The sequence below is a fragment of the Triticum dicoccoides genome, chromosome 6B, assembly GCF_002162155.2.
Source record: "Triticum dicoccoides isolate Atlit2015 ecotype Zavitan chromosome 6B, WEW_v2.0, whole genome shotgun sequence".
NCBI lineage: Eukaryota > Viridiplantae > Streptophyta > Magnoliopsida > Poales > Poaceae > Triticum > Triticum dicoccoides.
In genome coordinates this window covers 295,171,574-295,190,270 of record NC_041391.1, presented here as the reverse complement: position 1 = coordinate 295,190,270, position 18,697 = coordinate 295,171,574, and the positions used below count along the sequence as shown (strand labels likewise).

At 44.0% G+C, this 18,697-nt stretch overlaps 2 protein-coding genes across 12 annotated transcripts in view; both read right to left on the bottom strand.

Annotated features, from left to right (window-relative positions):
* LOC119322320 (protein GRAVITROPIC IN THE LIGHT 1-like) overlaps nt 1–228 on the bottom strand; it is a 4,549-nt gene extending 4,321 nt beyond the window's left edge. Inside the window, exon 1 of one of the 2 annotated variants that reach the window (XM_037595815.1) lies at nt 1–228. The gene's annotated coding sequence lies outside the window, so the exon portion shown is untranslated. The other variant, XM_037595816.1, reaches the window with a different exon arrangement.
* Nucleotides 229–3,176: 2,948 nt separating this feature from the next.
* Nucleotides 3,177–8,155, bottom strand: LOC119324782. 10 transcript variants are annotated; one of them, XR_005157174.1, is made up of 11 exons: nt 7,590–8,155; nt 7,237–7,492; nt 6,327–6,731; nt 5,990–6,243; nt 5,447–5,502; nt 5,282–5,366; nt 4,892–5,181; nt 4,658–4,707; nt 3,951–4,010; nt 3,689–3,781; nt 3,177–3,518 (listed from the first exon to the last, which is right to left on the bottom strand). XR_005157174.1 is itself a non-coding variant. In XM_037598554.1 (8 exons), exons 4-8 carry the CDS (start codon nt 5,001–5,003, stop codon nt 3,486–3,488), a joined length of 348 nt encoding a protein of 115 aa, XP_037454451.1. In that variant the 5' UTR covers nt 5,004–5,181; nt 5,282–5,366; nt 5,990–6,243; nt 6,327–7,208; the 3' UTR covers nt 3,177–3,485. The 10 variants fall into 10 exon arrangements, 3 of the variants coding, with proteins under 3 accessions (XP_037454451.1, XP_037454452.1, XP_037454453.1); XR_005157171.1 differs by lacking the exon at nt 5,447–5,502 and having other exon boundaries at nt 7,237–7,521; XR_005157170.1 differs by lacking the exon at nt 5,447–5,502 and having other exon boundaries at nt 5,990–6,246; nt 7,590–8,154.
* Between the last annotated feature and the right edge of the window lie 10,542 nt (nt 8,156–18,697).

Sequence of the window (18,697 nt, the reverse complement as noted above, 5' to 3'; positions counted from 1 at the left end):
CTGAATCCGGGAGTGAGGAGTCCGGCGCGGTGATGACGGCAGCTGCTCCAGGGGAGGAGGTGTCCCGGCGATCTGGGCGCGGAGATCCGGCCAGTCGACGCGGCCAGGGAGAGTGGGAGGGATCGAGGGCGGTGGGGACGCGGCCAGGTCTGGCGAGGGGAAAGGAGCGCAGTGTCGAGGAGGCGAACGAGGGTGCTCGCGAGTGAGGCGAAGGCGGCGGATGAGAGGGATCCATAGAAACGGGAAAATGGGGATAGTGGTACCCTGTACATAAACTACTAGTAGAGTGTCCGTACGTTGCCATAGGCTCTTGAATTATTTTGCAAGAGTTATATGTTAAATTACAAATGTATAAACACTATAACACACACAATTATTGAATAATTGAAGTCCATTTGTGCAATGTAAATTGATAACAAAAAGAAAGATTAACGATATGTCCATGTAACAGACTAAGCGATGTTCCAACTAAACATCTATTACAAAACTATCCATATCTAGATGATGCACTTAAGAAATTCTTTCACGATATCAAGAAAGTTGTCTTTAGCTTCATTCCCACGATGATTTAACAAGTATAATAAAAACCGCTTCCTCAACTCATACCCATCCTGCACAAACAATATGTGTAGTTAGTATGAAAATTTCACGCCGAAGGTCTTAAAACAATACTCACCACGCAAACCGGCTTGACCAATCGATTACTGTTCCACCAGAACATAAAATAAAAAACAAAATAGCCAGACACATTCCTGTAATTTTTTAAATTAATAGTAAGAATATAGTGATAACAAAAATAAATGTTTTTATTATGAATTCATTACCCATCTATATTTGTTGGAATACCAAACGGAAATAAACGTTGCCATTTAGATATATCAAAATTCCAACCAGGCAGCTTTATTTCAAGTGCTTCTTTGAAATCTCTTGCAGAACTTCTTAATTTCAGTGCATGCCTCAAATTTTTATCCTCTAACGATTGTGATGTTTGAATAAGGTCCATAATATATAGACGACGTGCCTCTTTGTCGATGACATACAAGATGTATTGGCCGATGGATGCATAGGAAAGATAAATCTACAACTGGAGCTATTACAAACAACAATAAACCATGATAACAATAGACAAAATACTTTACTTACCATGTTGCACGATGAGATGTTGTCCATCCTAGCCCAGCTATCAAATAATGTCGCCAACGTCTGGATAGTTTCCTTCTCGCAAAACTTCTGACCTCGTGTTGACTCTAGCATCTTGGACTAAGTAAAAGAAGAGATATTGTTGCAAAATGTTGATACTAATGCCCGTGCGTTGCTACAGGCAACAATGTAGGGAAATGAGTCAATAATCATGCTTTAACAATTTCATCAATAAATAAGTGCACAATTTTAGTTGATATATCACAATGTTTTAATTTAGCCTTCACATGAAAGTTCAATATCACAATGTTGTAATTTCTCCTTTACATGAAGGTCCACCGGAAGAGGAATCATGGTCTCCTCCATCTTGTCAGCATTAATTTGTTGAACATCACACTCAATGGGGTAGTGCTCCTTCACCGGAATGTCATATTAGAATTATTTGATGCTATTAGGTAGCCTACGCCTGTATTAAGCAACTTTCTAGCAATGATGATTTATTTCTCATAAAAACAAGTTCTGATAATGTACATGCCATCAATTGTTTAGCTCCCTAGTGTGCTCAACGAGCCTGCGTCATCGTTACTCTCCTACATCTCTGACCCCTGTTGGCCGAACAACCACTGTAGTTGGAGGAGAGTGACCCGGTGCTCCACTTCCATAATCTTTAGAGACTCCAATCTCATTATGGCCCTCGTGAGCCTCCTTCCCGCCTCATTCCTGATCTTGAACCATCCTAGAGATGGATGTGCACATCAAGAACCAGCACTAAACTTATAGACAGGGTGATCTTAGTGGATCCCGCCTCACTCCTGATCTTGAACCATCTAAGAGATGGATGTGCGCACAAAGAACCAACACTAAACTTATAGACGGAGTGAGCTTAATGGCTTGAGGCAGGTGTCAGTAAGGACATGAAGGCATGGTGGTGTGCTCCTCATTGCTTGCGCGAGGGCCGAAACAAACAGAATCGACCGTGCTCAACGAGCCCACATGACCGTTCCTCTCCTACATCTCAGAACCCTGTTGGTAGAAACCACTTCCATAATCTTTAGAGACTCGGGCCTTTTGATGGGCCTCATGAGCCTCCTCTCCGACTTGTTTCGGATCTTGAACCATCCGATAGTTCCCCTCAAGCTCGTGAAACTGTAAGCAGCCACCAAATCCCAGAGCAAAAATTTCAAGATGTATTGACCAAATAGGAATTGAAGGAGTTGACGCATGGGTGCTACAGAGTAGTGCATCAACTTTTTTTTCCTCTCAACATTTTCAAGATCAAACATGCCAAATCATTTGCGTCAGGTCAAAGGAGAGTTGTCATGTACATAACCGGGCCTAGTTCAATGTAAGAATTTTTTATGTAAAGAAAGAATCAAACAACTACAAGAACAAAAAGCATTGATGAGTTTGTACAGAAAAGACCTTGGCAAATCTTTTTAATGTATCTCATGTTTGGTCTAGAACAAAAAGATGTTGATTAGATCATTTTGACACTATAACATCCTTTAAATTATCATGTTTTCAGTACATTATATTCCAGCACCATCTTTCCTTGGTTCCCACAGAAACCGAGTATTAAGCACCAAGTCGCTCTCCTTACCTATAGCTATAGGACACCTAGTGAGCATATTGGGCACCTTCGGAACAATCACTTATGCAGACAATTTCATCTTTGGAAGTACAGCCCAAATGCAAATTTCCTAGCTCGGGGAACATTAGACAACACAGTACCAAGTGCAAAAGTAAGTTTATGAATTCATGCCGACAAGAAAGTGCTTGCAGAATTAATATAAATTATCGTCCATTTTGCAAGCTCTTATACAATCAGCAGCACGATTAACCTGCATCCTCACAGCCTAAAGCAGAAAGTACAAAATCAGTTATTAAGTCACCACTAAAATTGGTCCCAAAGACAAAAGAGCATTGTTTCCAATGAGAATTGGTGCAGTAAGTGGGCATCTTGCCACGGCATACAAGCCATAGGAGTATAATTGGATATCACAAATGTTAAAGCTAGAACTAAGCATAGTATCCCATTTTCAAAGCACAAACTTGTCACGTTCTTTGTTTTTTAAACAATCCATGCAAAGCATCTCTATGAACAAGAACTATCTTGTGGAAAAAAAATTTAAAATAAGGAGGAATGATAAAATCACAATAAATGGCAAGTCCGCACCTCAACGGCAATTAACTCAATACAACGGGTAATGGGGAGCTTGGGCAGCACCACTCCTTGTTCCAGTAAAACCAAATCAAACAACAGAAAATTCTCTATGCAGACACGCAGACAAGCAACATGGACATCCAAGCACTATTTGCCCATGTCACCCACCACCTCCTTGTCGTCATCCACAGCTGTGGGAAGCGAATGTGGTGACCTGCAACAACGGATCTTTAGGCCTTTGAGATGAGAACGAACCATCCCTTACTGGCTACACATATATTATAGCCAATGCACCGCCTACTGCACTTTGCCCTCGGCCTCTGGTTCATGCAACTTTCTACAGAGCTCAAGAGAGGAAGAGGAGAAGTAAACTGAGAGATTTACCAAGCCAGCGGCGAAGAAGATGACAAGAGACTCACAGAAGCAGCTATAGTGACAGCGGTGTGGATGAGCTTGAGCAGGGTCAAGACCACATCTCTATATCACCATATGAAAGTGTCATCAACACATACAACATGTGCAGTTTTCAAGGAGAAAAGAGGAGCATAGATCATGCTTATTTTTCATACACTAACTATTAACCAGTACAAATCTGCATAAAGCAAACTGGCAGGTCATATTATTGTAAAAATATAGGGAAATGCACCTGTATAAGTTGCTGGGTAGAGTAGTAGTTTGTTCTCGCCTTCAACTCATCAGTCTTGGCCTACATTTCAGCATAATGCTTTAATAATTTACAGAAAATACACAAGCTTAGCCAATCGATGGTGATATCCTTCCAACGGTTTAAGCTACCATACTTTGCATTTTTGGTGAAAGAGCTATGCACCCAACCCCAAGTCATATATCATCTAAGTCCAAGTGTCCAACGACAATAGCAAAGCTACGAAGCACACATTCAAAAGGCATGAACAAACATCAACAACAAGTTATGAAGCAATCTATGAAATTTGATGGACACTTGGACTCCATGGGCAAAACTAAATAACAACAACCAACAAGTTACGAAGCATCAAAAAGATATTATGCTTCTCAATGACAATTAAATCCATGGGCACTAAATAATTAAATCAAATCCATCTTCAATGAACCTCTATGATTATTTTCACCTAGCATCATGTATATTTTGACTGGACATGAAGCTTTTCATAACCAGATCACTTGCGTACAATGTTTGCCTTCAGATATGTGCAGAGATATAACTCCAGGTGACAAGATGGGTAGCTAACTATGCATTAATCTATGTATGTGTGGCCCACATCTAAATTGTACTTTTAACTCAAACATAACATAGACATAGGTACTCACGCCGAGCAGCCAACGTCCCAATCTACTAACGCATCAAATACTCACCTCAGTTCGACCCACGGCGAACAACATGCTCCACTGCAAAGCTGATACACCTACAATCGAAAAAATAGGTTCAAAATCAACCAGTTTATGGTGGCCTATGGTTTTCTTGAAACACTTTTAGTGATGCCAAAGTCTTGGTCTCCATCAACGTCAGGAATATCCTGAAAGCTCCGGACATCAATAAAAATATGCTTGATGATACCAAAAGTATAGAGTCATTGCATGTTTAATTACGTTGAATATAGCTATGACGGCAGAGAACCAACACATGGACAATGTTGCAAACACCTGTCATTTTGTTGCTGCCAAGGGCCTTTTCAGAACATGTCGCTGCAAAATGAATCATCAAACACTGACGAAGGAAGCCAAGTAAATAAGTATGAATTTCTAGTGCTACTGAAGATGTGTACTGTGCCGAGTGCCTGCATATGTGCAAAGAAAGGTAATTGGACCATGATAGCCCTCACAAATAGGATACAAGATGCAGCGAGGAGTGTGTGTCGTTCCCACCGGAGCATCGGAGCCTGAAAAGGATCAAATATGAGATGAAAATGATCATCACTTGGCGTTTGATGGTTTCATGGAACTTACTTTCCAATTCTCATGATGGTAAGTGCTACTTACCTCAATGGAACACTTCCAAGAAGGAAGCTGATAATTAAAGCACACGTCAGTGGCACCGATCCGAAACAGATCCAATGTTAAAGCTCTGAAAACAACAAAACTTAAGTATTTAGACTTCAGCCATATTTTCCACACCATAACACCATTATGTTGAACCTAATATACCATGATCAGGAATGTGACCACTAAGAGTACTCCAGTTGCTACTGAAAATCGCCCAGCTACAAATGGAAAATCTGGCTTGTTGATCTCCAAAATAGAGTATAATTTATACTAAATGATTGTACAGTATAAAGGATTAAGAAGGTGCATTTTCTCAAAGCACAAGGAATAAAATACAACCTTTTCAATTTGAATGTCGTATAGCTGATTCAGCCCTACCACGTAAATCTTCATACATAAAGCAGCAGCCAAAGCGTGCACAGAAAGTGAAAATTTTGATTTTTTTTAAAGAGTAACAATGTAGAATTTTCATACACAAATGGCTAGGTATATATCTAGTTGCCAAATAATATTACTCGTAACAGATAAAAATCTATAATAACTCTTAGTATCGTAGTAGTAAAATCATCTAGGCTCTTCATTGACACGAGAGACACTGAAGTTATCCCTATAATCTAACAATACAATAAACATAAGAAAGAGCGCATCAAGCAGTGTGCATCAAAACTACATATGTAGATTGGAACTAAATATGACAAATCTCACAGTGCCAAAGATTGTGTGTGGTCTGCAGAACTGATAGAAAGCGTGCAATTTCTTCAAAGCATCTTGGCTGATTTCCTCAAGCCAATTGGCATCAGAACCGGTTTTTGAACTGACATCAATGGTTTTGATCACGAGTAACCTTGCTGCATCCAGCTTGGAGGGCTAGATAATCATCGCTGCACTGCCTCATTGTGTTTCTTCTAGGTCTAGTAGCTTGAGAAGTGGCACTGAATTTATGCATCACAGTAGTAGCACTGCTGTTTAGAAACCAACCAACAGATGTTAGCATGATGCACGCGAACAAATGAAACATCACATCAAAGAAGATATACTTAACTTTGAAAATGACCTGCAAAAGCTTCCACTGCATATCGACCTCTAATTTGTGAAGTGGATGACACAACAGTTTGGCACATCTAGTCAAATATATCTGCTACTCCCTCCGTAACAAATATAAGAGCATTTATATCACTAAAGTAGTGATCTAAATGCTCTTATATATCTTTACAGATGGAGTAAATTTTTGTTGCATAAAGAACATGCTTGATAACTTCCATTTGTGTAAGAAACCACACATATTTCAACACATTTATCAGCAGGAAACCACACATAGTTTTGGTCCATAGGTTCCAGTCTGCCCGAGATCTCTTCTACGTAAAAATTGTCCTAATGGCCCCTCCTCCCGTTTCTGTCAAACCAATTCTCATTAAAATTTCTCAAACTCTAGGAGGACTCCTCAAACCTGCAAATAAGTGCTCATAAGAACCACACCCCAAGGGATACACATGGAAGAAAACAATGAACATTCTAGTAATTCAGTTAATGGGCAGTGTGCATAGGGAATCATATTGACTATATGATGTTGTGTCGATGATGTACAAAAAAGCTTGGCAATAGGATCAATGGCAGCATACTGATGCCGATGCCGCATTTTCATAAAGTTGTCTAGTCTAAACGAACAAGCATACCATGTTGGAATTTCTAGTGACACGATGATGTGAAACTGAATTAAAAATAGAATTCTAGTACTAAATATAAATTTAAAAATACGTCTACAATTCACTTCCCTACATCAACTAAGCTTTAGTTCAAAACTTCAAATGCATGAATTTTGGGGAAGCACAGACTAATTCATGGATAAAGCAGAAAAGAATTGGCACAAGGGCAGTGACTGAATATTTTGTAGTGGTAAAGACATGTCTGAATATTTTCTATGTTGTCCTATCTGAAATTTCCATCTCCTTCACCTTCATCAACGTTGCGGACAATGTCTCGAGCGTTGCGGATGCGACAGAACACAGAGGCCGGTGGCCGTGGCAGCGTTAAACCGCTTCTTGGAGCCGGTGCTGCCGCCGCACAGGGCAAAAGTGAACGCGCTGCGGCGGTCGTGCAACTGTAGTCATTCTCAGTGATGTCGAATGCGTTCAACGCTGCCCCAAGGCTATGCCTTGTCATGGTGATGCTCACCTCCTGGCACTGAACAATGTCCAGCACATCCCGTGCCTGATATCCATGGTTGCATGAGCATGCAGCTGCAAGTGAGCTCAACACTGAATCGTGCACCATGTACATGACAGTGCCATCGTATTCACAAGATTACCTGGTCTCTGGCGTTATCCCTGTTGTTGGTGGCGATGGAGATCCAGCCGCGGTGCACCAAGCGTCTGCGCAGGCGGCCTCACAAAGGGGGCCTCTGGACGGCACTATGGCGAACTCAAGATCGTCGACCCATTCCAGAGCCTGGATCGTGCCGCGCCACGTGACGACCACATCACGATGCCCGCGAGCGCCTTTCCCTCGTCCGTGGTGGATCCCGTTGCACCGTGCTCAGTGGTGGAGGCTGGATCCTATCGGGAGGGACAATACAGGGCCAATGGCGGACGGATATGGGTGGAGGGCACAGCCATCGCGGCGCCAGTGGAGATCGTGGTTATGCAGCGTCGCAGGCGATGATGTGTGCAGAGGAGGATCGCGGCGGCTCCTCTCGGACCTCGGCGGCGGCGGCTCCCCTCGCATCTTGGCGGCAGCGAAGTGCTCTGCTATGGCGGCTGGGGCAAACAGATCGAGGGGAGTCGAGTTGAGCCTCGGTGGTTCTCGCTCGAGCGGCGGGGGCGAGGGATGGAGCAGCGAGCGATCGCTGGGTTTTTTTCGTAGGTTTTTTTTCGGCCCTTTTTCTCTGGTGCGACGGGAGGACTGTTCTTGGATCGACGGACGTGGAGGGATCGCTGGGTTTTTTTTGGTCGATGTGTGGGAGGGAGGACAAAAATAAACCTGGGAAGGTGGGACGAAAATTAACCGGAGGTGGGAGGATGACGAAAAAACCCAGAGGTGAGAGGATGACGAAAAAAATCCAGCAAAATTAAACCGCGGAGACTATTCACCAAGTCGTCCATTAGGAGTAGAGATTTCACCAAATGTTGTCGATCAAATTGTTTAGGAGCATACATAAATTCCTTTTTTCAAATGACTACTGTTCCTAAATATATGACATTTTGGTAGTTGAGGCCTTGAGGGAGTACTCCCTCTGTCCCAGTCCCATAATATAAAAACGTTTTTGAGACTAGTGTAGTGTGTCAAAAACGTTCTTATATTATGAGACGGAGGGAGTAGATAATTAACCGTTCATCGCAATGGGTATAAATATTCTATAATTTATGTTAGCTCATGATTACCTTTCATATTTAGTGTGATTGTCTAAATAATAGTATATCAAATCATGCATTTGATTTAACTACCTAAATAAATCTTTGGATTTTATTTGATAACCACTCAGCGAGAACTTATTGTCTTACGGGTAAGTCGATAAAAGGCGAGGGGAGGAGGAATGTTGGACAAGGATGAGGTGGACGACAGAACCATACGTTTTTTAAGTAGGAGGGACTATTTGATAATCACTTAGTAGGAACTTATTGAGTCAATAAAATTGAGAAGGGAGAAGGAGAGTTTCCTGACAGCTGGCCAGCTGAGGCTTTGGCCGATCACACGTCATGCATTCGATTGCCAGGGATCGTGCGTCTCTCATGCACCCTTCCTGGCTCTTTCTCTCCCTTATCTTTTCCCGCATCCATCTCGTCCACTTGTTTCCCTACCACCCAACCGACCTCCTCATTTTCATCTCTCTATCTCTCTGTCGCTATCTTCTCTCTCCCTCCCCAGTGAGGCACCACCGTCGGTGAGCTCGCGCGCCATCCCCTCCCCCCTTGCCCCTGCTGCTAACTAGCACTTCTCCCCTGTGCCATAGAACCAAACTCTACAGCTTTTTTTGGCATCTGTGTGCTTCAATGGCCCCTTTGATTTCCCGTGTAGAGGACGACTAGAAACGGTGGCCATGGCAGCGCTAGATAGGGCAAGCACCAGATGTTGCGGCCGCAAGCCCAGGTGGCGCGACCAACGATGGTCCGAGCTGCAACCGGCAAGCCCAGACGGCGCGACCAACGATGGCCAGAGCTGCGACCGGCAAGCCTAACGTTGGAGAAGCATTGACCATGCGCTGGAACAGGCCGATGTTGGGGCTACAACCACGGCGGAATTTTGCTATAAATGGCAGACGTCGGGGTTACAACCACGATGAAAAATTGTTGCAACCACGGCGAACATTTTTTGTTGGAGGGTGAAGAGCTACGACCGTTTGACAAGAAGCTGCAGAACCACGACGGTCGGCGGTGAAGAATGCTACAACCATGGATGACGAAAGCTTCAATCGGCCACAACAGATGGTACAATCGTTGATAAGAAGTTGCAACCCATGACGGGCGGCGATGATGATGCAACAACATCGGGACGACAAGCTGCAGCCTATGGCTGGCGGTGCTGCATCCGAAAAGCAATGATGGTTGTGACCTTTTGCTAGAGACGTCACCGTGGAGAAACTGTGATGGTACTCACAACTTTTTTGCTGGAACCATCACCATGGAGAGCTGCGATGGGGTCGTGTGAATGTTGTAGCCATTGGTGATGGAGCTGCAACCGGGGGTCATGGTGGAGCCATCGCGGGCACCCGACCATGCTCGGCAATGACGCTACGACGGCCACCCAGTTTTTCTGGGACGTCCTCGACCTTGTGCTACAACAGGACGTGGACAAGGCTGCGACGATGCAAACTCGTGACCAAGACGACTGTAAATTGTCGTGGCGTGCCTCACCGACCAATGTTGCATCGTTGGGTCTTTGGGTGCAGCGAAGAGGAGAGCATGCGGCATGGCAGAGCGGTTAACTTAACTTTTTCTAAATACGAGGTGCGAGTCATTGTGGTTGAGGAAGGAGGGGGACACACTGGAGAGGGGAATCAGATGGTCGTTGAAAGGATCGATATGGTTGACAAGAGGGGGTGAATAGGCAACTACCAATTTTTAGCTTTTCTTGACAAATTAGGTTTAGTAACAAGTAGGTTGTCTAGATATGCAACTAGGTGAACAAACTATATGATGCTAGAAACACCAACTACACAAGCAAGCAGGAGATACAAAACAAGTAAAGTTTGCAGAAGTAAAGGTAAGAAGTAACCACAAGTGGAGCCAGTGGAGACGAGGATGTGTGGAAGTACGTCTCCGTTGGAGTAGTGTGGAGGCACAATGCTCCCCAAGAAGCCACTAGGTCCACTGTATTCTCCTCACGCCCTCGCACAAATGCAAGATGCTGTGATTCCACTAATGGTGCCCTTGAAGGCGGCAACCAGACATTTACAAACAAGGTTGGGGCAATCTCCACAACCGAATTGGAGGCTCTCAACACCACCATGAAGCTTCACCATAATGGAATGTGGCTCCGACGTGACCTCAACCGGCTAGGGTGCTCAAACACCCAAGAGTAATAAGATCCACAAGGGATTAGTGGGGGAGATCAAATTTCTCTTGGTAGAAGTGTAGATCTAGGCCTTCTCAACCAAACCCTAGAAAATCAACAAGTTTGATTGGCTAGGGAGAGAGATTGGGCAAGAATGAGCTTTTGAGCAACAATGGATCTTGGGGAGGAAGAGGTGAGTCCACTTGGAGAAGAAGACTCACTTATATAGTGGGGGGAAGATTCCAACCATTATGCCCCTTCACCCCGTGCACAAGAGGTAGTACTGCTCGGGCGAGCGGTTGATACGTCTCCAACGTATCTATAATTTATGAAGTATGCATGCCATGTTTACAATAATTTTATATGGTTTTGGTATGATTTGCATGGAACTAACCCGGTCTGACGTTGTTTTCAGCAGAACTACCGTGGTGTTGTTTTTTGTGCAGAAATGAAAGTTCTCCAAACACCGCGAAACTTTTTATGGATTTTTTATGGACCAGAAGACTACCAATGGGCCAAAGCAGCACCTGGGGGGTGCCCCGAGGGGGGCACAACGCGCCCTGGTGGGTTGTGCCCACCTCGGTGGCCTCCCGCACCCCCTCTTCGCCCTATAAATTCCCAAATATTCCAAAAAGCCTCACGGAGACCCTAGATCGGAAGTTCCGCCTCCGCAAGCCTCTGTAGCCACAGAAAACCAATCGAGAGCCCGTTCCGACACCCTGCCGGAGGGGGAGATCATCGCCGGTGGCCATCTTCATCATCCCGGTGGCCACCACGATGAGGAGGGAGTACTCCACCCTCGGGGCTGAGGGTTTGTACCAGTAGCTATGTGTTTAATCTCTCTCTCGCGCGCGATCTTGAGATGTCACAATCTTGATGTATCATGGGCTTTGTTAACATAGATGGATCATATGATGTTTCTCCCCTCTCTACTCTTGTTGTGATAAATTGAGTCTTTACCCTTTGAAGTTTTGTCTTTACGGATTGAATGTTCAGATCGGAGAACACATGATATATGTCTTGCATATGAATACTCGTGGTGACAATCGGGTATTATTTTGATTCACTTGATATATGTTATGGCACTCAACTTGCGGATTCCCGCGGTGACTTTGGGGTAATCTATGCATAGGGGTTGATGCACGTTTTTATTATCCTTTCTCCCATATAAATTTCAGGTCTCCTTGTAGTTCTTTGTGTGGATTGAGTATTATGAATCTGAAATTGTTTGATACATATCGTATAATTAACTCACGGGTACTCGCGGTGACATTGGGGTATCTAGGTGACATTAGAGTTGGTTGATATGTATCATATGGTGTTCTTTTAGTACGAACTCTTTATTAGATCGATTGGAAAGAATAGATTGTTGTTATTTTAGTACGAACTCTAGGATAGATTGATCGGAAAGAATAGCTTTGAGGTGGTTTCGTATCCTACAAACAATTTCTATCTTTTGTTCTCCGCTAATAGGAACTCGGGAGTGATCCTTTATTGCACTTTGAGGGATAATCATATGATCCAACTATGTTAGCATTGTTGAGAGATTGCACTAGTGAAACTATGCACCCTAGGCCTCATTTTCCATCATTGCAATACCGTTTGTGCTCCCTTTTACTATTTACTACCTTGCTATTTTTTATTGTTCGCACTACAAAAACTCATATCTACTATCCAACTACACTTTTATCACCATTTCTTCGCCGAACTAGTGCACCTATACAATTTGCCATTGTATTGGGTGTGTTGGTGACACAAGAGATTTATTGTATTTGATTGCGGGGTTGCTAGAGAGAGACTATCTTCATCCTACGCCTCCCACGAATTGATAAACCTTAGGTCATCCACTTGAGGGAAAATTGCTACTATCCTACAAAACTCTGCGCTTGGAGGCCCAACACGAGTCTACAAGAATAAAGTTGCATAGTAGACATCAGCGATACTTCCGCTGGCACAGAAGTTCCAGCAATGGCCTTCAATTGAACAAGTCAGGGAGGCGGTAGTGCCGCCGGAGCGGTACTACCGCTCCCACCAGCGGTTCTACCGCGTAGTGTTGAGCAACCGGTAGAAACAACGGTAGTAGAGAAGGACAACACGGTAGTGCTGCTTAGAGCAGTCACTACAAAAAAATACACTTATGTGATGATACATGTTTGTCACAGTAGGTCATGTTTTCCGTCATGCATGTACATCCATGACGATTTTATGACATAATCAAGATAGTCATACCTGTGTTGTCGTAGAAGTGTTCCATGATATTACCAAAATTATCATCATGGAAGTGTCCACTTCCATGACGATAAATCACGCGTCATAGAAATGCTTTCGTCAAGGGTGACCGACACGTGGCATCCACCGTAACAAGTCACCGTTAAGCTACCGGGTCCGGTTTTGGATCCGATAACCCATTAACAGCCCAGACCAATGGGGATTTTCCACGTGTAAAATTCTCATTGGCCAGAGGAAACACGTGTTGGCTCACCGTTGGGACAGATGTCATCCACTCATTGGACAGGAGGCGCCTATGATACGTCGCGTGGCATGGCCCAACAGAGGCCCATTCTAGTGAAAAGGCCGGCCCGTTTGACTTGGTTAAAAGGTAACGGGTCGGCCCACCGAAAGCGTGTTAACCGCATGTTCGTATATAGCCCATTTTACGGCCCGATAACTCCCTGATCGTTATGGCCTATCGAAATTAAGCCCAGTACCTTCATTTGGGCCGCCCAATATGATTCCAGCCCGTTGTAACTTTCGGCCCATGTATGGCCCATGTATGGCCCATGATGTCTTTCGGCCCATATGAGGCCCTCTGTAACTCTCAGCCCATTAAAGGCCCGAGATGAAACTGGCCCATAATGAACAGTGTATCACTTTATACCCATTAACAACCCATTATTCCGTCAGACGTTTCCAGCCTATGTTAACTTTCGGCCTTCTAAGGGCCCATTTATTCTTGGGCTCATTTCTAGAATTCGGTTAGTTACGGTCTGTTACTGGCCTGTTCCGTTTGTGGGCCAAACTCAGCCTGTGGTTACATTCAGCCCATTTGTGGCCCGTTAACCCGTTAGGTTGTTTTCATAGTGTTATCAAATACAACCTATTAACGGCCCATTATGGTCCACAAATAGTACGGCCCATGTTTTGTGAAATGATTATACGCCCCGTAGAAGGCCCATGGATCCTACGGCCTGTAGAAGACCAATGGATCCTACGGCGTGTAGAAGGCCCATGGATCATACGGCCCGTAGAAAGTCCATGGATGCTACGGCCCGTAGAAGGCCCATGGATCCTACGGCCCATAGAAGGCCCACAGATCCTACGGCCCGCAGGAGGCCCATGGTTACAACAGTCCGTGTGTTGCCATGATTATTGTGGCCTAATTACCAAAATTAGGTTATTGTGGCCTCTAGGAAAACACGAAAAAAGAACTGCAGTGACTACAAGCAAACAACTAAACAAGACAATAAGGAAATAAATAAGCAAGCAACTAACGCTAGCCTATTACAGCTATTACATATATTACATCCATTAGGCATCAAAGTTCGCCACCAGTGCAAATATATGGAACAAAGCAGCATATTACATACACTGGCTGTCAAAATTGGCCACCAGTGCAAATAAACGAGGCAGCAAAACAAGTCCATAAATGAAACAACTTCAGAAGAGCTCAAGAAACGTTATCCTGGGTATCCACCATGCTGGCAATAAGCTTAGCAAGCTTATTAGCTTTGTCCTGCTTGGCGCTAAAATCCTCCAATGATTGTTGTTGCACCAGAAAGTATGCATCTGAATGCTCCAGGGACTTCCGCAATCCTTTCGCTTCTTGTTGCAGCACAGTTGATCGATGTCTTTCAGCTTGTAGTTGAGACTCAAGAAACCAAACTGATTTAGACAGTGAGTTTGAATAGCTTGTGCAAGCGGTAGTGGCCAGTAACTCGAACAGTAAACCAAGACAGGACTTTGGGGTTGCCCCACTGTCTTCAAGATAGTTTTCCTTAGTTGTTTTATCAGCTTTGTTGGAGACCAATAAGGATGTCTCACGATCCTGAACCTTATCTGCATTACTTCCTTTATCATTGCTTAATAAGGCACTCTTCCCCAATATTCTGTCAGCATTCTAAAAGAAGAAACAAGCAGACACATAACAGGTTTAGCATGTGCTAGTATATGAAACTCATTTCGGTGAACCAGTTCATTAGTAAGGTGGACAAGATTAAACTACCAAGTCTTTTATTGCCAAGTAGTACACTATAAAAGCATCAAACAAACATATATCTATGTCCTATGGTCACTGCATTGCCTTGCCAAATCAAAATAGAGACACGGTTCAAATCATATCAGTTCAAGAGAAGCAGCACTGAAAGAATACAAAGCGTGGGAAACTACACGACACACCAAGATTTCAGATGGGTACCACGGGTCTACATGTACAACAACATACACAATTGAAATTGAAATCAATAGAGCTATTTATAAGAGGAAACCTGTTAAAGAAACATGCGTAAACATACCTGTTGTGCCATTATAGTTTTCATTGGATCGTTCAATTTAAAAATAAGTTTGTACGAGTAAATACAATGATACAAGAGCAAAGCAGTATGCACGATAGCAATGGAACCTTAAATGAGAACAGTTGTTCTTCAGGTTTAAGCACTTGTTCTACATGAACAGAGTACAGTAACACGCAAGCATATAGTACTTAAAATAAAATGAGCTCATAGACCTTACCACATTCTTGGTTCGGGACCAGTAAAGAACAAGGCGTTCCCAGTCATCGTCCAGTAAATGTGTCTCGGGAGAACGTAAGGGACTTTGATGAGTTTGTTTGCCAGTGAAGTACGTTTTCTTCAGGTAATTCTGATACTACCACCAAGCATTCTTGAAGATAGCAGAGGTATTAGCACAGGTTACCTCATCCTGAGTTTCCAAATCGGTCCTTCTCTATAGAGAAAAATGGGAAAATTTGTTGTATTATAACCATCATGGAGGTAGAATGTATGGGACAAAGCAAAGTAATTGCCATGAATAACATTACTTACACATAACTCCTGGATAAATACCTGCAACTGGCATTTTCCTTCATCTTCAGTATAATGTTTCCATGATGGGAAGATACAAACATAGGATTTAACAACATCAAATGCGATAGATGCTAAACTATGAATGGTTGGTTGTGCTTCCTCCACAGGAATAGGTGTACTAACTGGTGGAGTTGGGGTTTGCCGTGGTAGTACTGGCGCTTTGGGCACTGGAGTTGCCTTACTAACTGCTCTTGTTTGGGAGCTCTATGGTGGAGATGGTGTTGTGTCAACAGGAACTAGGTTACTATCTGCTGGGGTTGGGGTTAGATTGGGTGAAGCTAGTTCTCTGTCCATCGCAGTAGGGGTAAAATCTGCGAGAGTCTGGGTTATGTGTGGTAGGGCTGGTTCTCGTGCATGTACAACCGGGCTGCTATCTCCACCAAGAGGTAGCACTATTTTATTTGAAGATCGTGTTTTTACTTCGCTAGATATTGCCATCACCCGCTCCAATTCAAATGGCTGATAAATAGGAAACATAGTTGAATGTACATACATTGTATGAGAGACAGATGCAATAGATAGTGTGGAAAAAAGAGGGCATTAAATAGTTGACATGTATATTGTTTAACTAAAATGGATAGCATGACATAATTTCACATATATGATGTCTATCTAAACTAGATAGCATAGCATAACATAATTCAAAGATATGATGACTAACTAAACATGATTGCATGACATAATTCACATACATGTTATCTAAGTAACCAGGATCGCATGATTTAATTCACAGATGTGATTTATATGCTAAGCAGAGGGCATTTGCATATATGATGTCTGAACTAAGAACATGGTGTTGAATATTGTGTATATGATGTCTAAACTATGCAATGCAAGACACCATATGCATGATATGAGCAGTAGAACCGTGCCAAGTTAGAGCATACACCTCGGTGGGGGAATAGGACTGATCATCTGTCTCTGAATCCACCTTTGAGGAGCTATCGGGACCGAACAAGAGATTGTTGGGGAACGTAGCAGAAATTCAAAATTTTCTACGCAACACCAAGACCAATCTATGGAGTAATCTAGCAACGAGGGGAAGGAGAGTGCATCTACATACCCTTGTAGATCGCTAAGCGGAAGCGTTCAAGAGAACGGGGTTGAAGGAGTCGTACTCGTCGTGATCCAAATCACCGGAGATCCTAGTGCCGAACGGACGACACCTCCATGTTCAACACACGTACAGCCCGGTGACGTCTCCCACGCAGACTCCGTCCAGCAGCAGCACGACGGCGTGGTGGTGGTGGAGGAGCGTGGCACTCCAGCAGGGCTTCGCCCCCACCCAGGGTTCCCTCCCTAGGGGTGGCGGCAGCCCCAATCCCCATCTGGGTGGCGGCCAAAGGGGAGGAGAGGGGAAACTTGCCCCCCAAGTAAGGTGGGTGCGCCCCCTCCCCAAACCCTAGGCGCATTGGGCCCTTGTGGGGGGCGCACCAGCCCACCTGGGGCTGGTACCCTCCCACACTTGGCCCATGCAGCCCTCTGGGGCCGGTGGCCCCACTTGGTGGACTCCCGGGACCTTCCCGGTGGTCCCGGTACATTACCGATAAAACCCGAAACTTTTCCGTTGACCAAAACAGGACTTCCCATATATGAATCTTTACCTCCAGACCATTCCGGAACTCCTTGTGACGTCCGGGATCTCATCCGGGACTTCGAACAACATTCGGTAACCACGTATATCTATTCCCTATAACCCTAGCGTCATCGAATCTTAAGTGTGTAGACCCTACGGGTTCGGGAGACACGTAGACATGACCGAGACATCTCTCCAGCCAATAACCAACAGCGGGATCTGGATACCCATGTTGGCTCCCACATGTTCCACGATGATCTCATCGGATGAACCACGATGTCGAGGATTCAATCAATCCCGTATTCAATTCCCTTTGTCTAGCGGTACTGTAGTTGTCCGAGATTCGATCGTCGGTATCCCGATACCTTGTTCAATCTCGTTACCGGCAAGTCTCTTTACTCGTTCCGTAACACATCATCCCGTGATCAACCCCTTGGTCACATTGTGCACATGATGATGTCCTACCGAGTGGGCCCAGAGATACCTCTCCGTCACACGGAGTGACAAATCCCAGTCTCGATTCGTGCCAACCCAACAGACACTTTCGGAGATACCCGTAGTGCACCTTTATAGCCACCCAGTTACGTTGTGACGTTTGGTACACCCAAAGCATTCCTACGGTATCCGGGAGTTGCACAATCTCATAGTCTAAGGAAATGATACTTGACATTAGAAAAGCTTTAGCATACGAACTACACGATCTTTGTGCTAGGCTTAGGATTGGGTCTTGTCCATCACATCATTCTCCTAATGATGTGATCCCGTTATCAACGACATCCAATGTCCATGGTTAGGAAACCATAACCATCTATTGATCAACGAGCTAGTCAACTAGAGGCTTACTAGGGACATGGTGTTGTCTATGTACCCACACATGTATCTGAGTTTCCTATCAATACAATTATAGCATGGATAATAAACGATTATCATGAACAAGGAAATATAATAATAATAATAACTAATTTATTATTGCCTCTAGGGCATATTTCCAACAGTCTCCCACTTGCACTAGAGTCAATAATCTAGTTCACATCGCTATGTGATTAACACTCACAGGTCACATCGCCATGTGACCAACATCCAAAGAGTTTACTAGTGTCACTAAACTAGTTCACATCATCATGTGGTCAAGACTCAATGAGTTCTGGGGTTTGATCATGTTTGCTTGTGAGAGAGGTTTTAGTCAACGGGTCTGCAATATTCAGATCCGTATGTACTTTGCAAATCTCCAGGTCATATTGTAAATGCTGCTTCCACGCTCCACTTGGA

Coding starts and splice junctions, on each gene's coding strand:
- LOC119324782 (XM_037598554.1), bottom strand. CDS start 5,003: ATGATTCATTTTGCAGCGACATGTTCTGAAAAGGCCCTTGGCAGCAAC. Junction 4,011..4,657: donor TCGCCGTGGGTCGAACTGAG/GTGAGTATTTGA, acceptor GCTGAAATGTAG/GCCAAGACTGATGAGTTGAA. Junction 3,519..3,688: donor TCTTCTTCGCCGCTGGCTTG/GTAAATCTCTCA, acceptor CCGTTGTTGCAG/GTCACCACATTCGCTTCCCA.